Below are 16,461 nucleotides of genomic sequence, written 5' to 3' on the forward strand. Positions count from 1 at the left end.
CAAGGAAGGCAAGTATAGACAATGGGGAACAGAGAGTCTTCAGTAAGTGGTGTTTAAAAACTGGAAAACTGGGCGCATGGGTGGCTCAGTCATTAAGCATCTGTCTTCACTGCAGTCTTGATCCCAGGGTCCTGGGATGGAGCCCCACATCAGGCTCCCTGCTCGACAGGAAGCCTGCTTCACCTTCCCCCACTCCCCCTACTTGTGTTACCTCTCTTGCTGTGTCTCTCTCTGTCAAATAAATAAATAAAATCTTTTAAAAAATAAATAAACAAACAAATAAATAAATAAATAAATAAAAACTGGGAAACTATGTGCTAAAGAATAAAACTGGACCTCCTTTTTACACCTAAACAAAAATAAACCTAAAATGAATTAAAGATGTAGGTGTAAAACCAGAAATGTAAAACTCCTAAAGGAAGCATAGGCAATAGACTCTTGGAGATAGGCCTTAACTTTATTCTTTTGGGTCTGTTTCCTTAGTGAAGAGCAACAAAATGAAAAATAAATAGTACATCAAACTACAAAGCTTTTGCTCAGCCAAGGAAACCATCAACAAAACAAAAAGGCAGCCTACTGAATGGAAGATGATATTTGCAAATGATATATCTGACAAGAGGTTAATATCCAAAATATATAAAGAATTCCTACATCTCAACACCAAAAAACATAAACGGATTAAAAAATGGGCCAAGATCCTGAATAGATTTCTTTGAAAGAAGACATACAGATGACCAACCAACACATGAAAAGATGCTCAACATCACACTTGTCACAAAAATGAAAATCAAAACCACAATGAGCTGTAAAACGCTCTCAGAACTAAAAATAATAAGAAATAACAAATACCGGTGAGGATGTGCAGCAAAGGGAACATTGTGCACTGCTGGTGGGAATTTAAATTGGTGTAGTCATGATGGATAACAGGATATAGGTTCCTCAAAAAGTTAAAAATGGAAATACCATAGCATCCAGAATATCCATTTCAGGGGATCTAAAGACAAATGACAACATTAACTTGAGATGAGTGCACCCTAGGTTTATTTCAGCATTACTTATAATGGTCAGGATATGGAAGCAACCTATGAGTCCATCTATAGGTGAATGAATAAATAGAAGCAGTATATATAAACAGTGGAATATTACTCAGCAATAAAAACAAAAAATGTGTGTCATTTTTGACACAATTGAAACTAGAGGATTTTATGCTAAATGAAATTAGTCAGATGAAGTTAATGCCATATGTTTTAACTACCAATGCACAATTTAAAACAAAAACAAAAAAAGTGAAACAGAGTCATATACAGAGAGAGCAAAGTTGTGATTGCCATAGGGCAGGGGCATGGAGGGATGGCTAAAATAGGTAAAAGGAAGTAAGTAGTACAAGATTTCAGCTATAAAATAAGTCACAGGGATGCAAATTACAGCATAGGGAACATACAATACAATAACATTGTATTAATTTTATATGGTGATAGATGGTAATGAGTTTTATAATGATGATCATATAATGTATATAAAATGTTGAATCACTGTGTCTACACCTGAAAGTAGTGCAATATTGTATGTCAACTACACATCATTAGAAATAAATACATAAAAATAAAAATAATATTGTCAACCAATTTTGCAAAACAAAACCAAAACAACAGAACTACAGAGCAATAGAAACATATTTGCAAATATCTTCAAAAATTATGTGATGTTCACATGATATTTAATTGTGTTTTAAAAGTACCTTCTCAGCCCACCTCAATTTTTTGAATTAAGTGAAATTTTTAAGCATTGAATTCATTTTCCCACCATATAGTTAGACCTATTTTTTTTCACTTACAACAATTATTTCTATTAAAATACAGACAGTTATCATTGGAGGATGAATCAATGAACGATATGAATAATAACTTAATATTCAAATCTCTAGGATGGTGCTATGTTTCAATAAATTTCAGTGTTTTATCCTTTCCACAGACATTTTTTTTCAAAAGAAACCTAAATAACTTATTTAAATAATAATAAAAATAAAATGCAGGTCTATTAAAAATGAAGGTAGAAAAATTGAGAAGATAAGTTTGGAAATTGTTGTCTTTGTGGCAGTTACAATAGGACGAAAATGTAGTAAGTCTTCAGAATTAGTGTCAAATATCATTAAATACCTGTTAACGGGATGATGATTTTAAAATATTTGCAGTATAATAGGTATGACATAGCAAAGGTGCAAGAAAGACAAGCATGTGACGCCAGGATGTAGAAACCCTGTCTAACAGGAGAACTTAAACATCTAAGACATTTCTCACAAGGCCCAAGTTCTCCAGTGTTTGTGATTCAGATGGAAGTAAGTTAACAGCCCAGGTGGTCAAGTCTCTGACCCCAATACCTTGTGGAACATAAACATTTCTCAGAGGCACTTGCCAAGGGACAAACTAAATGACACACTACCAGCTGAAAGTCTCGGACATTCTGGAGGTGTGTGATGAGATAAAGCGTCTTCAAAATAGCCCAAGTGTAAGAATTTTCTGTTCAAATTTTAAGTGACACACCGATGAGAAATCTACTTTTTCCACTATTGCCTCACTCTGAGCTCTCACAGGGTCAGCAGTCTGTGAGGACCACAGATATTGTCTGTTTACAAGAGTAACCTGGTCTCCCACTGGAAGATGCCTGACTCTCTGGCCAACAGAAGGTATGTATCACTCTTCTGCTGTCTCTCTACTAGTCACCTCATTTAGTGGGAGATACAAATGCTGGATGGGATGCCCCTGAAGCACAACAAATATACATCAAATCACAGAGAACATTGGTATCTTTATTCCAACAATTCAGAGTGACAAACAAAAATGAATTTGAAATATATTGGAGAACTTCTTAAAATATCCAAATTCTTGCCTGTGGAGAAGTAATTAAGTATATATACACAGGCATAATTGTGTTTGCAAATCAATATAATTTTAAGTGAAATCCTATAAGCATCATGAGAAGAAACAGTTAATTTGGATTTGTCATCAGTTATAGTTACCTATATTATATGATATTTAGCTGAGGCTTTAAAAATAGATTCTTAACATGAATCTATCAAATCATAAGGGTCAAATGGTCATACATATGCTTTGATAAATTAAAACAGTTTGATTATTCATAAAAAGCAAGATGAGTTACCTTCTGGAAAATCCTAATTTAAACTTAATTATAAACGTTCAAAACAAATCTTGACAAAAAAAGATATTCAATACTGAAAAACACTCCTGTCAATGAATGATGTTACATGGTCTAAAGGATATAAATCAGTAATGAAAAAGTGGCTATTGTGTTAAAAATAATTAAAATAAATATTATTGAGAGCTTAGAAAAGCCAGATGGAGTATTAAGTGTTTTACCTGCATTGTATTTTACATATTTAATTCCCATTTTAGATCAGTAAAAACTAGATAGCTAGACAGGAGGTAACTTGTTAAAGGTCATACTTTGTAAGTTTGAGAGCCAGGAGTAATTCCAGATTTCACTGACTGCAGAGCTCATTGACTGAATTATGAAATTATATTGATTTGATTTATTGGAATTCTTTATACAACTAAAGCTACCCTCACTGTCTTTGACATTCATAGATCTTTCTGTGGTTTGTGCCAACAGTGTTCTTCCATAAATGATCTACACTTTTATTGATCATTTTATGATTTCATATCTTTATCATTAAATCAATTGTCAATTTATGGTGTTATATAAGTACTTTTAAAAAATATATTTTGGTGGGGGAGGGGGGTGGGAGGATGGGTTGGCCTGGTGGTGGGTATTGAGGAGGGCACGTTCTGCATGGAGCACTGGGTGTTATGCACAAACAATGAATCATGGAACACTACATCTAAAACTAATGATGTAATGTATGGGGATTAACATAAGAATAAAAAATATATATATATATTTTGGTCTTTGTTTTCAATGTTGTTCAGGTTTCCAATAAGTTTATTGTGTCATGTGACATTTTTCAATATATAAAATCTTTCTTTTGAAATTTAACGATTTCTCAGAACTCTACAATTATTCAAAATAAAAATTGAATTGATAGCAATGCATTACCTTTTAGTAAAGAAATGTAAGTCCTAAATAAAAGTCAATTACTACAGGAAATTCCTACTTGTGCTAAAACTAGTATACCCCAATCTTAGAGCGCTCAATTTTTAACCAATATGGATTTAAAAATTGTCAAAAAAGTAGGTGCAACATTTTTTTCTAATGCAGCATTTTAATTTTAAGCCAGTTATTCTAATAGTGTTGACATGTTTCTGTGGAATCTGACCTCACATTAATAAGGACAATATTATTCACTAATCCCTTTCTTGTTCACAAATTTATTGCTTTCCCTTATTCCAACCAATAACTATTGTGTCAAACATAGAATATCATTGTAAAACAACTTATTCTTTTTTTAATTTTTTTAGTTTTAAAGATTTTTTTAAATTTTATTTTATTATGTTATGTTAATCACCATACATTACATCATCAGTTTTTGATGTAGTGTTCCATGATTTGTATATAACACCCCGTGCTGCATTCAGTATGTGCCCTCTTTAATACCCATCACCAGGCTAACCCATCGCCCCCCTGCCCCAGAACGCTCAGTTTTTTTCTCAGAGTCCATACTCTGGTTCATCTCCCCCTCCGATTTTCCCCCTTAATTTTTCCCTTCCTACTATCTTTTTTTTTTTTAACATATAATGTATTATTTTAAAACAACTTATTCTATCATGAAACACTTCTTTAAAGCTCTAAGGAAACTAGTACCAGATTTTACATGTTCAACAGCAAATGAATACTATCACTCACCACACACTCCACCCAGTGTGACTGTCCTAGCAATCTGTTATTGCATATTCTATTCATCAAGTCCTTCAGTACAGTTCCATTCAGCACTGTGTCTGATACTACTCAGCTGCAGAGATGAATAACCAAGAAGTTACCTATGCAGAACTCAATCAGATTAAGGGCTCAAAGAGACATCAAATGAAAGCTAAGGGCACTAAAAGTTCCATTTCAGTAACTGAACAGGAAATAACCTAAGCAGAATTAAATCTTCAAAATGGTTCTCAGGATCTTCAAGGGAAGGACAAAAACTCTCACTGTAAAGGTAAAACATTTAATACACACACAGTATAAGCTGTATTATGATGTTTAGTTGGGGTGCGGGGGTGTAGGGAATGAGTAGGGAATGATCTCCCATATTTTTTATTTGTGATGATATAGAGAGTGGAGTAGAAGTACGGTATTGTAATTGAAATCTGAGGACTAACTGTTCAGGCATTGTTGTAATTCGTCTTTACCATCTCATGGGGTAATATATTTACTCCAAATGTAATGATATATATATTTTGAGAGAAGATTACAATGGTAGATAGGGGTTTGGGTTCCAAATTTTTATATGTGACTCTCTGAGCATCCTTGGTTCTCTTGTATGTAAATTTCTTAAAGAGTTATTTCTGCCCATCCTTTCTCAGCATTTTCATTTCTCTTCCTACTATTTATTCATGTCCAGGGAAGCTCATTGCTGGGAATCATCTGCCTTGTCTTGATGTCCACTGTGGTCACAATAGCTGTTATTCCCTGTAAGTAAGTGTTTGAATGACTACAAGGGAATTTTTCACTTTAATGATCAGTGCCTCGAAATATTGCATAACATTATGGAATTGTATTATCTCATTTTGCTCTAACTTTGGAATGGTTATTTTAAATTTGTCACATTAGAAATAACAATAATGTAGAGAGTATTACAAATATGTTCAGATTTCATGACTCAAAGAGAAGTTATAGCAGAGACCTTATTGAGAAATACACAAGTTAATTCTTGAGATTGTGTAAACCAAATACTGTAAGAAGTGGTGAGGTTTGATTCTTTAGGCTTTTGAAACATTTTCCCCCACACATTCATTACTTCATTAATTACTTACTGGTAAAATCAATTTTATTACAGAATTTTTCATTCTAAAGACACCAAATTTCAAACTAAGAAACTCAAATCATTATGATTTATTTAGTTTAATATTAAGTTTGTATGAAGATTGTTTTAATTTTTCTAGTTACTGAAGGACTGGAGCAGAACCAAACGTCCCTGGAAACAAGGATCCCAAAAGGTACATAATTTTCAAAATTTGATATTAGTATAGTTTCTATTTTATCTCTCTCTTAGGCTAGGAAAAGATGATAATAGATTCTTCTGGGGAAAATAAATTAGAAAATCATGTAATAAACTTTCAGAAATAATGATTATAGGAGAGTGCTACTTCTAATGTAACAATCTGAAGAAATACTCATTTAAATCCCCATATCCATTATTACCAATTGCCTCAAATTGCCTCCTGCTATAACATGATAAGAGATAAATCATTTTACTATTCTAAAATAGTGGTTTTGTTCAGTGACTCTCAGGACATGTAGAGATGGATATTCTTGTGTGTTTGCTTTATATGAACACATAAATTAGGGAATGATAGGCTGACCATTCTCTGATGAGTGTGTGTAAGCATATTTTGTTCTATTTGTACCATCCTGTGAGTGTACATGGATATATTATGCACATATATGTGTATACATATGTGAGTATGTAAATTTATTTGAATTTGTTAATATTCAAGGTACTTTTGGATGATATCTCATAATCTTTCTTTAGTTTATCACTGTGGCCATTGTCCAAAAGAGTGGTTTACATACTCCAACAATTGCTATTAACATTAACACTGAAAGAAAATCATGGAATGAGAGTTTGACGTCCTGTGCTTCTAACAACTCTAACCGGCTCTACGTAGATAAAGAGGACATGGTAAGATTTCAAATGTTTCCAGTCCTTGTCATATTTTGGATATGAGCTCTTTTCTGAGTTTATAAGATGCAAATAGATTTTTGACTCTGTGACTTGCATTTTTACTCTGAAATTGGAGTCTTTTAATGAGAAAATTTATTAATGTTACTCTAGTCCAATTCATCATTTTGGTGATTGCTTTGGACTTTTTCAGAAGTTAGTCAAAGTACATGAATATAATTTCCTATGTTACTCTCTAGGATTGATCTATTTTTCTTTATTTCTTTATTTTTTAACTCTTAAATAGAATTTATGACCCCTTGGGAATTTATTTTTTGTGATGCTCTGTTTGTGATGCTTTCAGATAAAATTAAAGGTTACACGTTTCTACATCATCACCTAATTGATGGAGTATAATTTATACCAAAGTAGATCTTTTCTTTATAAATAACTTTATATATATAAACATATATATATATGTCATATGTGCTCTAATCTGCTTTATATAAATAACATAGATATTAGATATCTTTATATAGATAATCATATACACATATATCACAGTCTACAGTCTATCACAACCACAGCACTTTAAGTAAAATATAGAGCCTTATCTTCCTTTACTGTGTCCTACTTATAATTTTCCTAAGTATTTCTCTCCTTACATTGAGAATCACATGGATGTTAAAATTTGGCTTCAACTGATAATTTTGCTTCAACTATCAAACAATTTAGACAACACGAGAGGTGAAACAAATTCCATTAGACCTAATGATAGTTTTATTCTTTCTTTTGTTCTCTTTCTTCCTGATGATCCAAGATTCCTTCTTTTATCTTTTACTTTCTGTTTAGATAGTTCCCTTTAGCAGTTCTTTCAAAGTGGGTTTCATAATTTTCATAGTTTTCCTTTATCACAGAATGTCTTGATTTCTCCTGCATTCCTGAGTGATATTTTTGTTGGATAATAGTCAATGGTTTTTGATAGGGATAATGCACTTAGTGTCTAAAAATTTTCTGTTTCCTAACAGGACTTTTTCTCATTATTTTCACTGGAGAGGAAAAACATCTTGGGGACTTTTGTCTGTCCCCATTGGGGCCTGGGGTTGCCAGCCTCTCTGTCACCAATCTGGTATATGTGAGGTAAAGAGAAATTCCAAGGCACTCACAGCCATGTCATTCCTTAGGTCTGGAGTGCCAAGTCTGTCAGCTTTCTCATCACCTGTCTGAATCTTCTTGTGTTGTCTCGTAAATACTGTCCAGGGGTTTTAACTGTATTTGGTAGAAAGAATAGCAAAAAGTTTATCTTCTCTATCTTTCCAGAACAGGAAGTCTGATTTGTAGTGCTTTTAATTTGAATGTTCCTAAGACTAATAGTGTTGAGCATATTTTCCTGTACTTATTTGCCATCCATATATGTTTTTTGATGAAGTTAACTATTGAAATATTTTGGTTATATTTTTAATTTTTGTTATTGTATTTTGAGAATTCATTAAGTATCCTGGCAGCAAGTCTTTTATGAGATGTATGATTTGTAAATATTTTCTCTGAAGTCTATGATTTTTCTTCCTTTTCTCTTCAAAGAGTAGAAATTGTCCTGATTCATCAATTCTTCTTTTATGGATCATGCTTTTGGTATTCTTTTTAAGAAATCTCTGGCCCACTTTAGGTAATGTGTTTTATATATATCCTTGAAATTTTATAGTTTACATTTATGTATGAGCAATTTTTAGCATTAGCATCTTTATATACTATAAGGTATATAAATATTAATATTATTTGATACTGAATTGTTTCCAAAACAATTTCATTTTTTTTTTCTTTTTCAAGTTTTCATTTTAATTCCAGTTAGTTAACATACAGTACAGTATTAGTTTCAGGTGTAGAATTTAGTGATTCATCACTTACATACAACACCCAGTGCTCATTCATAACATTTGTTGAAAAGATTTTACTTCCTCCACTAACTGACTTTGCATCCTTCTTGAAATCTCCACTCCATATATATGTGGGTGCATTTTGTACTCTCTAATCTGTTTCATGAACCTCGCTATGTATTTTTATGTCAATTTCATACTTAAAAACCATCTTTTGTGTAAACAGTATATTCATTATAGTTCTTTTTCAGAGTTATCATACTTACTCTAGAACTTTGCCCTAGATGTTCCCTCTTTATTTCTATCTTTCTAAATACTTTTTAAAATTAAGAATGGATATTAGTTTTATCAGTTGCCTTTTACATCAGAGAAATTACATGACTTGATCTTCTTTAGTCTGCTAATACGACAGATAAAGTTTATGGCATTTCAAATGTAAATCCAACATGGTATTGCTTCAGTAAATCTATTTATGTCACAATCTTTTATTTTTACACATTGTCCAAATCTATTTATGATTGCCATTAACATGTAATTTCCTTTTTTTTAGTATTTCCATAAAAATACACATAACACATAATGTATTAGTCCCCCCCCCTTTTTTTTTTGAAGATTTTATTTATTTATTTGACAGAGAGAGAAACAGCGAGAGAGGGAACACAAGCAGGGGGAGTGGGAGAGGGAGAAGCAGACTTCCCGCTGAGCAGGGAGCCCAATACCGGGGCTTGATCCCAGCACCTGGGATCATGACCTGAGCCAAAGGCAGCCGCTTAACTGACTGACCCACCCAGGCGCCCCAGCCCCTTTTTTCTACCCTACAAGGGTTTCTTTTTGGTATTTCATTGGCATTACATTTTTCTTCATTCATAAACATCTAAATATTCTGTAACTGAGTGTAAAATGCTTTCTGCATTACAGATAAAATGGTATTAGAAGTTGTAAGACACTTCTGATGTTTTTGTTTAATTTTGTTTTAGTTTCCACAAGTTGTATTTGGTAGGATTTTTTTCAATTTTATGTCTAGTTTTAAATATGTTTGCATATTTTCATAATATTCTCTTATGTTAATTTTATTGTGGTATAATGTACATACAGGTGAATGCAATGTTATACATGCCAACAACAGAGGGCTGAATTTTCAAGTGTCACCATCACACAGAATGAGAAAATGAATTTTATCAGCATTGCAGAATGTCCCTTTCTTGTTCTTATCTTCATTTTTTTAAAAAGATTTTATTTATTTATTTGAGAGAGAGAGAGCATGAGAGCGGGGAGGGTCAGAGGGAGAAGCAGACCCCCTGCCGAGCAGGGAGCCTGATGTGGGACTCGATCCTGGGACTCCAGGATCATGACCTGAGCCGAAGGCAGACGCCTAACGACTGAGCCACCCAGGCGCCTGTTCTTACCTTCATTTTAAAAACACTTTATGTAAATGGAATCATACAGTATGCATACTTTATTTTTGGCTCTTTCAGGTGAAGCTAAACTTGTGCAATTCATCCACATAGTTTCATGAAGTTGTAAACTGTCCATAATCCTTTCCGTTCCGTTGTCTGATTTAACTACAATGTATCCATCTATGCTATTGCTGATGCCCTTGAATATTTGGGTATTGGCTACTGTGAGTTATTCTACATACATCACAATCACCTTTCAGTTAAATATGTTTATCATTTTTTCTTTCTATATCTTTAATTGGCTCTTCTCTGTACAGCTCCTTGAGAAGGAAGCTACTCAGCTCATGCATTTATAACATTCTTCCTTTTGAGTATAAGTGACAAAACTACGAATTGTCTCTAAACACCACTTTAGTTCCACCCTAAGAGTTTTGATATATTCTGTTTAGTATCATCCAGTACAAGGTATTTTCACAGATTTCATCTCTGAACTGTAAATTCTTCAGTAGTGTGTCACTTTCCACATGTTTGGAAATCCCCCAAATTTCTTTCTGTTGTTGCTTTAAGTTTATTCCTTTGTCTTCAGAGAATATACTTTGAAAATTTCCATCCTTTTAATGTTTGATCCCTATTTATGTCCTACAAGAATACTTTCTATATATGTCAGTTATGTCAAGCTGGTTCCTGGTGTTTTGACAGTCTTCCATAGGCCTCCTGATTTTGTGACTAGCTATTCTCTCACTTACTGATGGAAGAGCTTTTAAATCTCCACCTATACTCACTGAATTGTTTATTTATCCTCCCAAATCTGTCAGTTTCTATTTCATGTGTTTGAGGGTTCTGTTGTTAGGTGAATAATATATGTTTATAATTGCTTTATTTTCCTCTTGTATTGACAGCCTTAACATGTTGAAATGTTTTTTTTTAATTTCTAATAATATTTCTTGTTTTAACAGCTACTTTGATATTAGAATAGCCATTTCTGCTTACTTATGGGGTGACTCTTTGTAGGGTAGCTCTTTTGTTATCCTTTTACTTACACCTATTTGTGCCTTTGAGTCTAACGTGTGTCTGTTACATAGAGCATATAGATGGATCTTACCTTTTCATTTGGGAGAAAATTTCTATCTTTTGATTGGAATATTTATTTAATTCACATGAATGTCATTATTAGGATAATTGTATTTAGGTCTGCCATTTTGCTATTTATTCTATGTTTATGTTTTTGTTTTTCTTCCACCTTATCTGACATATTTTGTATTAAACATATATTATTTTAGTGTTCTATTTTAATTTCTCCATTATGTCTTAGCTATATTCTTAAGTTATTTCCTTAGTAGGAGCTGTAGGTTTTACAAATATATTCTTTGTGGGTTTTTTTACTGAGATGTAATTGACATATAACATTGTATAAATTTAAGGCGTACAATATGTTCATTTGATATATTTATGTCTCTTTATTTCAACCTAAAGAATTCACTTTAGCATTTCTCTAGAGCAGGTCTAATAGTTCAAATTTCTTCTGCACGTGGCATTAACCGACCACCACTGGGGTCACACTGCTGCTCTCCTCTGACTGCCATCTGCCGTGAGAGTTAAAACTTTGACACACCGTCCTTGGGGATGCTGGCAAAGTCTGTCTCTTCTTCCTTTCTGAATGACAGCTTTGATGAGTGAGGTGTTCTTGGTTGACAGGTCATTTTCCCTTTGATCATGTTAAACATATCATCCCACTCTCTCCTGTCTCATCCATGGGAAGAAGTTCTTGCTGAGAGGATCCTTTCTGGTGTCTGGTATGGCATGCTGACCTCAGAGCTCTCAGCACAGTATTGGAGCAGTCATCCAGGATCAGGCACGCATGGAACCACCATAGCAACTGCATGTTGGTGCACAGGTTCACTTGCCATGGCCGTGGCACTGGGGTCTGGGGTGGAGACATGTGCACATATTCCCTGGAAGCTGTACTTGCGTCTCAGAGGCTCACCATGTGACTCTGGCTGGCTGGAGGAATGTAGCAGTGACATGGGCTCTGGGATGACGAGGTTCATTGGGGGCTTAGGCCTGGGGTATAGTGTCAGCATAGTCTGAGGACAGCAAGTCCAAGTTTCAACTCTGTCCTGAATAACAGTCACGAGATAGCGGCAGCATGATCCGGTGGAGGTTTGTTCAAGCCATGTGTCAGGACCCAGGGAGCTGGACATAGAGCTTTAGCAGCCTAGCCCCCCTAACAGTTCAAGCTGTGACCCGGCAGCTGAAAGTGTATCTTGGGATGTGACAATACAGTACCACCAATGAGGACTCAGAGCCCTGCTATGGGACCTATGAGATGGGACTCAAGGCAGTGGGAGCTTGGCCTGAACAATGATGGGTCAGAGCCTTGAGCTGCCATAGGTGGAGGAAAGTCTCCAGGCAGCAGCAACTTGGTGCTAGCAGTTGCAGCTCAGAGTCCAGGCCTGGGATGGGGATGGAGTTCAGAGCATCCTTTACAATGAAGACCGAGTGTCATGACACGGCACAGGGAAGCAGCAGCATGCACCACTAGTGGCGATCAAAGCATGTCTTATGACCTGGGGGCAGGGGGCAGGTCAGCAGAAGCTACCCTGATAATGTTGAGACAAGGCCCCAACTTGGGATTAGGGGTAGGCAAAAATCAGAGTCAGCTCTAATACTGTATACAGTGAGATGCAATGCTGCCCAGTCCCTAAGAGCAGCACCTGGGACCCCTGAAGGCCAGTCTCCCCATAGCAACAGCTCCAGCCTCTGGGAGTAGATGCAGAGGGCTGGGGCACTCTGTGCTGCTCCATCAGAGGGGATCAGCATTTGTGGGCAACTCTGTTGCAAAAGCTGCTGATGTCCACAAAGGTGAAGCTTGCTGGGTTCTCCTGTTCCTCTTCTCTCCATGTGGTGACTCCCTCTGAATGTATTCCTCCAGGTGCAAAGCAGCTCTCAGCTGGAGGTTTGGGTCATGCAGGTAAAATGCTTTCTTTATTTAGCCATCCTGGGTTTTTGAGCTCCACCAGGTTTTTGATGTTTCTTTGTTTTTTGGCTTTATTTTTTTTTAATTTTTTAAATTCAATTTAATTAACATTTTATTATTAGTGTCAGAGGAAGAATCCAGTGATTCCTCAGTTGCAAACAACACTCAGTGTTCATCATTTCAAGTACCCTCCTTAGTGCCCATCATGTAGTTACCCCATCACCAAACCCATCTCCCCTCCAGCAACCCTCAGTCTGTATCACATAGTTAAGAGTCATTATGGTTTGCCTCCCTCTCTGTTTTCATATTATTTTATTTTTCCTTCCCTTCCCCTATATTCATCTGTTTTGTTTCTTAAATTCTACATAAGAGTGAAATCATATGGTATCAGTCTTTCTCTGACTTTTTCTTTTCTTCTTTTAATTAAATTAAATTTAATTATATTATGTTAGTCACCATACAATACATCATTAGTTTTTGATGTAGTGATCCATGATTCATTGTTTTCGTATAACACCCAGTGCTCCATGCAGTGCATGCCCTCCTTAATACCTATCAACGGGCTAACGCATCATCCCCCCCCCCCCCTCTAAAACCCTCAGTTTGTTTCTCAGAGTCCATAGTCTCTCATAGTTCGTCTTCTCCTCTGATTGCCCCCCTTCATTTGTCCCTTCCTTCTCCTAAGTTCTTCCATGCTATTCCTTACGTTCCACAAATAAGTGAAAGCATATGATAATTGACTTTCTCTGCTTGACTTGTTTCACTTAGCATAATCTCCTCCAGTCCCATCCATGTTGATATAAAAGTTGGGTGTATTCATCTTTTCTGATGGCTGAATAATATTCCATTGTATATATGGACCACATCTTCTTTATTCATTCATCTGTTGAAGGGCATCTCGGCTCTTTCCACAGTTTGGCTATTGTGGACATTGCTGCTATGAACATTGGGGTGCATATGGCCCTTCTTTTCACTACATCCGTGTCTTTGAGATAAATACCCAGTAGTGCAATTGCTGGGTCATAGGGTAGCTTTATTTTTAATTTTTTGAGGCACCTCCACACTGTTTTCCAAAGGGGTTGTACCAACTTGCATTCCCACCAACAGTGTAAGAGGGTTCCCCTTTCTCCACAACCTCTCCAACATTTGTTGTTTCTTTCCCTGTCCATTTTGGCCATTCTAACTGGTGTATGGTGGTATCTCAGTGTGGTTTTGATTTGGATTTCCCTGATGGCTGATGACGAACATTTTTTCATGTGTCTATTAGCCATTTGTATGTCTTCTTTGGAGAAGTGTCTGTTCATATCTTCTGCCCAAGTTTAGACTTGATTCTTTGTTTTTTGGGTGTTGAGTTTGAGAAGTTCTTTATAGATCTTGGATACCAGCCCTTTATCTGTAGATATTTGCAAATATCTTCTCCCATTCTGTGGGTTGCCTCTTTGTTTTGTTGACTGTTTCCTTGGCTGTGCAGAAGCTTTTAATCTTGATGAAGTCCCGAAAGTTCATTTTTGCTTTTGTTTCACTAGCCTTTGGAGATGTATCTTGAAAGAAGTTGCTGTGGGCGATGTCAAAGAGGTTACTGCCTATGTTCTCCTCTAGGATTTTGATGGCTTCCTGTCTCACATTGAGGTCTTTCATCCACTTTGAGTTTATCTTTGTGTATGGTATTAGAGAATGGTCGAGTTTCATTCTTCTGCATGTGGCTGTCCAATTTTCCCAGCAACATTTATTGAAAAGACTGTCTTTTTTCCATTGCATATTTTTTCCTGCTTTGTCGAAGATTATTTGACCATAGAGTTGAGGGTCCATATCTGGGCTCTCTATTCTGTTCCGTTGGTCTATATGTCTGTTTTTGTGCCAGTACCATGCTGTCTTGGTGATCATTGCTTTGTAATATAACTTGAAATCAGGTAACGTGATGCCCCCAGCTTTGTTTTTCTTTTTCAACATTTTCTTGGCGATTCAGGGTCTTTTCTGATTCCATATAAATTTTAGGATTGTTTGTTCCAGTACTTTGAAAAATGTCACTGGAATTTTGATCAGGATGGCTTTGAAGGTATAGATTGCTCTGGGTAGCATAGACATTTTAACAATGTTTATTCTTCTGATCCATGAGCATGGAATGTTTTTCCATCTTTTTGTGTCTTCTTCAATTTCTTTCATGAGTGTTCTGTAGTTCCTAGAGTTTAGATCCTTTACCTCTTTGGTTAGGTTTATTCCAAGGTATCTTATGGTTTTTGCTGCTATTGTAAATGGAATAGTTTCTCTAATTTCTCTTTCTACAGTTGCATTGTTAGTGTATAAGAAAGCAACTGATTTCTGTGCATTGATTTTGTATCCTGCCACATTACTGAATTGCTGGATGAGTTCTAGTAATTTGGGGGTGGGGTCTTTTGGGTTTTCCACATAAAGTACCATGTCATCTGTGAAGAGAGAGAGTTTGACTTCTTCTCTGACAATTTAAATACATTTTATTTATTTTGTTGTGTGGTTGCTGTTGCTAGGACTTCTAGTACTATGTTGAACAATAGTGGCGAGAGTGGGCATCCTTGACATGTTCCTGATCTTAAGGGAAAGGCTCTCAGCTTTTCCCCATTGAGAATGATATTTGCTGTGGGTTTTTCATAGATGGATTTTATGAACTTGAGGAATGTTCCCTCTATCCCTATACTCTGAGGAGTTTTAATCAGGAAAGGATCTGTATTTTGTCACACCCTTTTTCTGCATCAATTGGGAGGACCATATGGTTCTTCTCCCTCCTCTTATTAATGTGTTCTATCACATTGATTGATTTGCAAATGCTGAACCACCCTTGCATCCTGGGGATAAATCCCACTTGGTCCTGGTGGATCATCCTTTTAATGTATTGTTGCATCCTATTAGCTAGGATTTTGTTGAGAATTTTGGAATCCACATTCATCAGGGCTATTGGTCTGAAATTCTCCTTTTCGATGGGGTCTTTGCCTGGTTTGGGAATTAAGGTAATGCTGGATTCCATTTATATGGAATCATAGAATGAGTGTGGAAGCTTTCCTTCTGTTTCTATTTTTTGAAACAGCTTCAGGAGAATAGATAGTATTTCTTCTTTGAATGTTTGGTAGAATTCCCCAGGGAATCCATCAGGCCCTGGACTCTTGTTTTTTGGGAGGTTTTTGATCACTGCTTCAATCTCGTTACTGGTTATTGGCCTATTCAGGTTGTCATTTTCTTCCTGTTTCAGTCTTGGCAGTTTATAGGTTTCCAGGAAGGCATCCATTTCTTCCAGGTTGCTTAATATATTGGCCTATAGTGGTTGATAATAATTTCTAATAATTGTTTCTATTTCCTTGGTGTTAGTCATGAGCTCTCCCCTTTCATTCATATTTTTATTAATTTGGGTCCTTTCTCTTTTCTTTTGGATAAGTCTGGCCAGTGGTTTATTGATCTTAT

General features: G+C 35.6%; 1 protein-coding gene across 1 annotated transcript; it reads left to right on the forward strand.

Moving 5' to 3' along the window:
• Positions 1-4,932: 4,932 nt before the first annotated feature.
• On the forward strand, positions 4,933-6,850 carry LOC110580782 (NKG2-A/NKG2-B type II integral membrane protein-like). Its single transcript, XM_044915219.1, is given in 5 exon segments — positions 4,933-5,046; positions 5,525-5,594; positions 6,066-6,119; positions 6,656-6,711; positions 6,713-6,850. Coding segments are annotated over 5 exon segments (432 nt in total).
• Positions 6,851-16,461: the final 9,611 nt, after the last annotated feature.

Source organism: Neomonachus schauinslandi, chromosome 5, assembly GCF_002201575.2.
Source record: "Neomonachus schauinslandi chromosome 5, ASM220157v2, whole genome shotgun sequence".
Taxonomy (NCBI): Eukaryota; Metazoa; Chordata; class Mammalia; order Carnivora; family Phocidae; genus Neomonachus; species Neomonachus schauinslandi.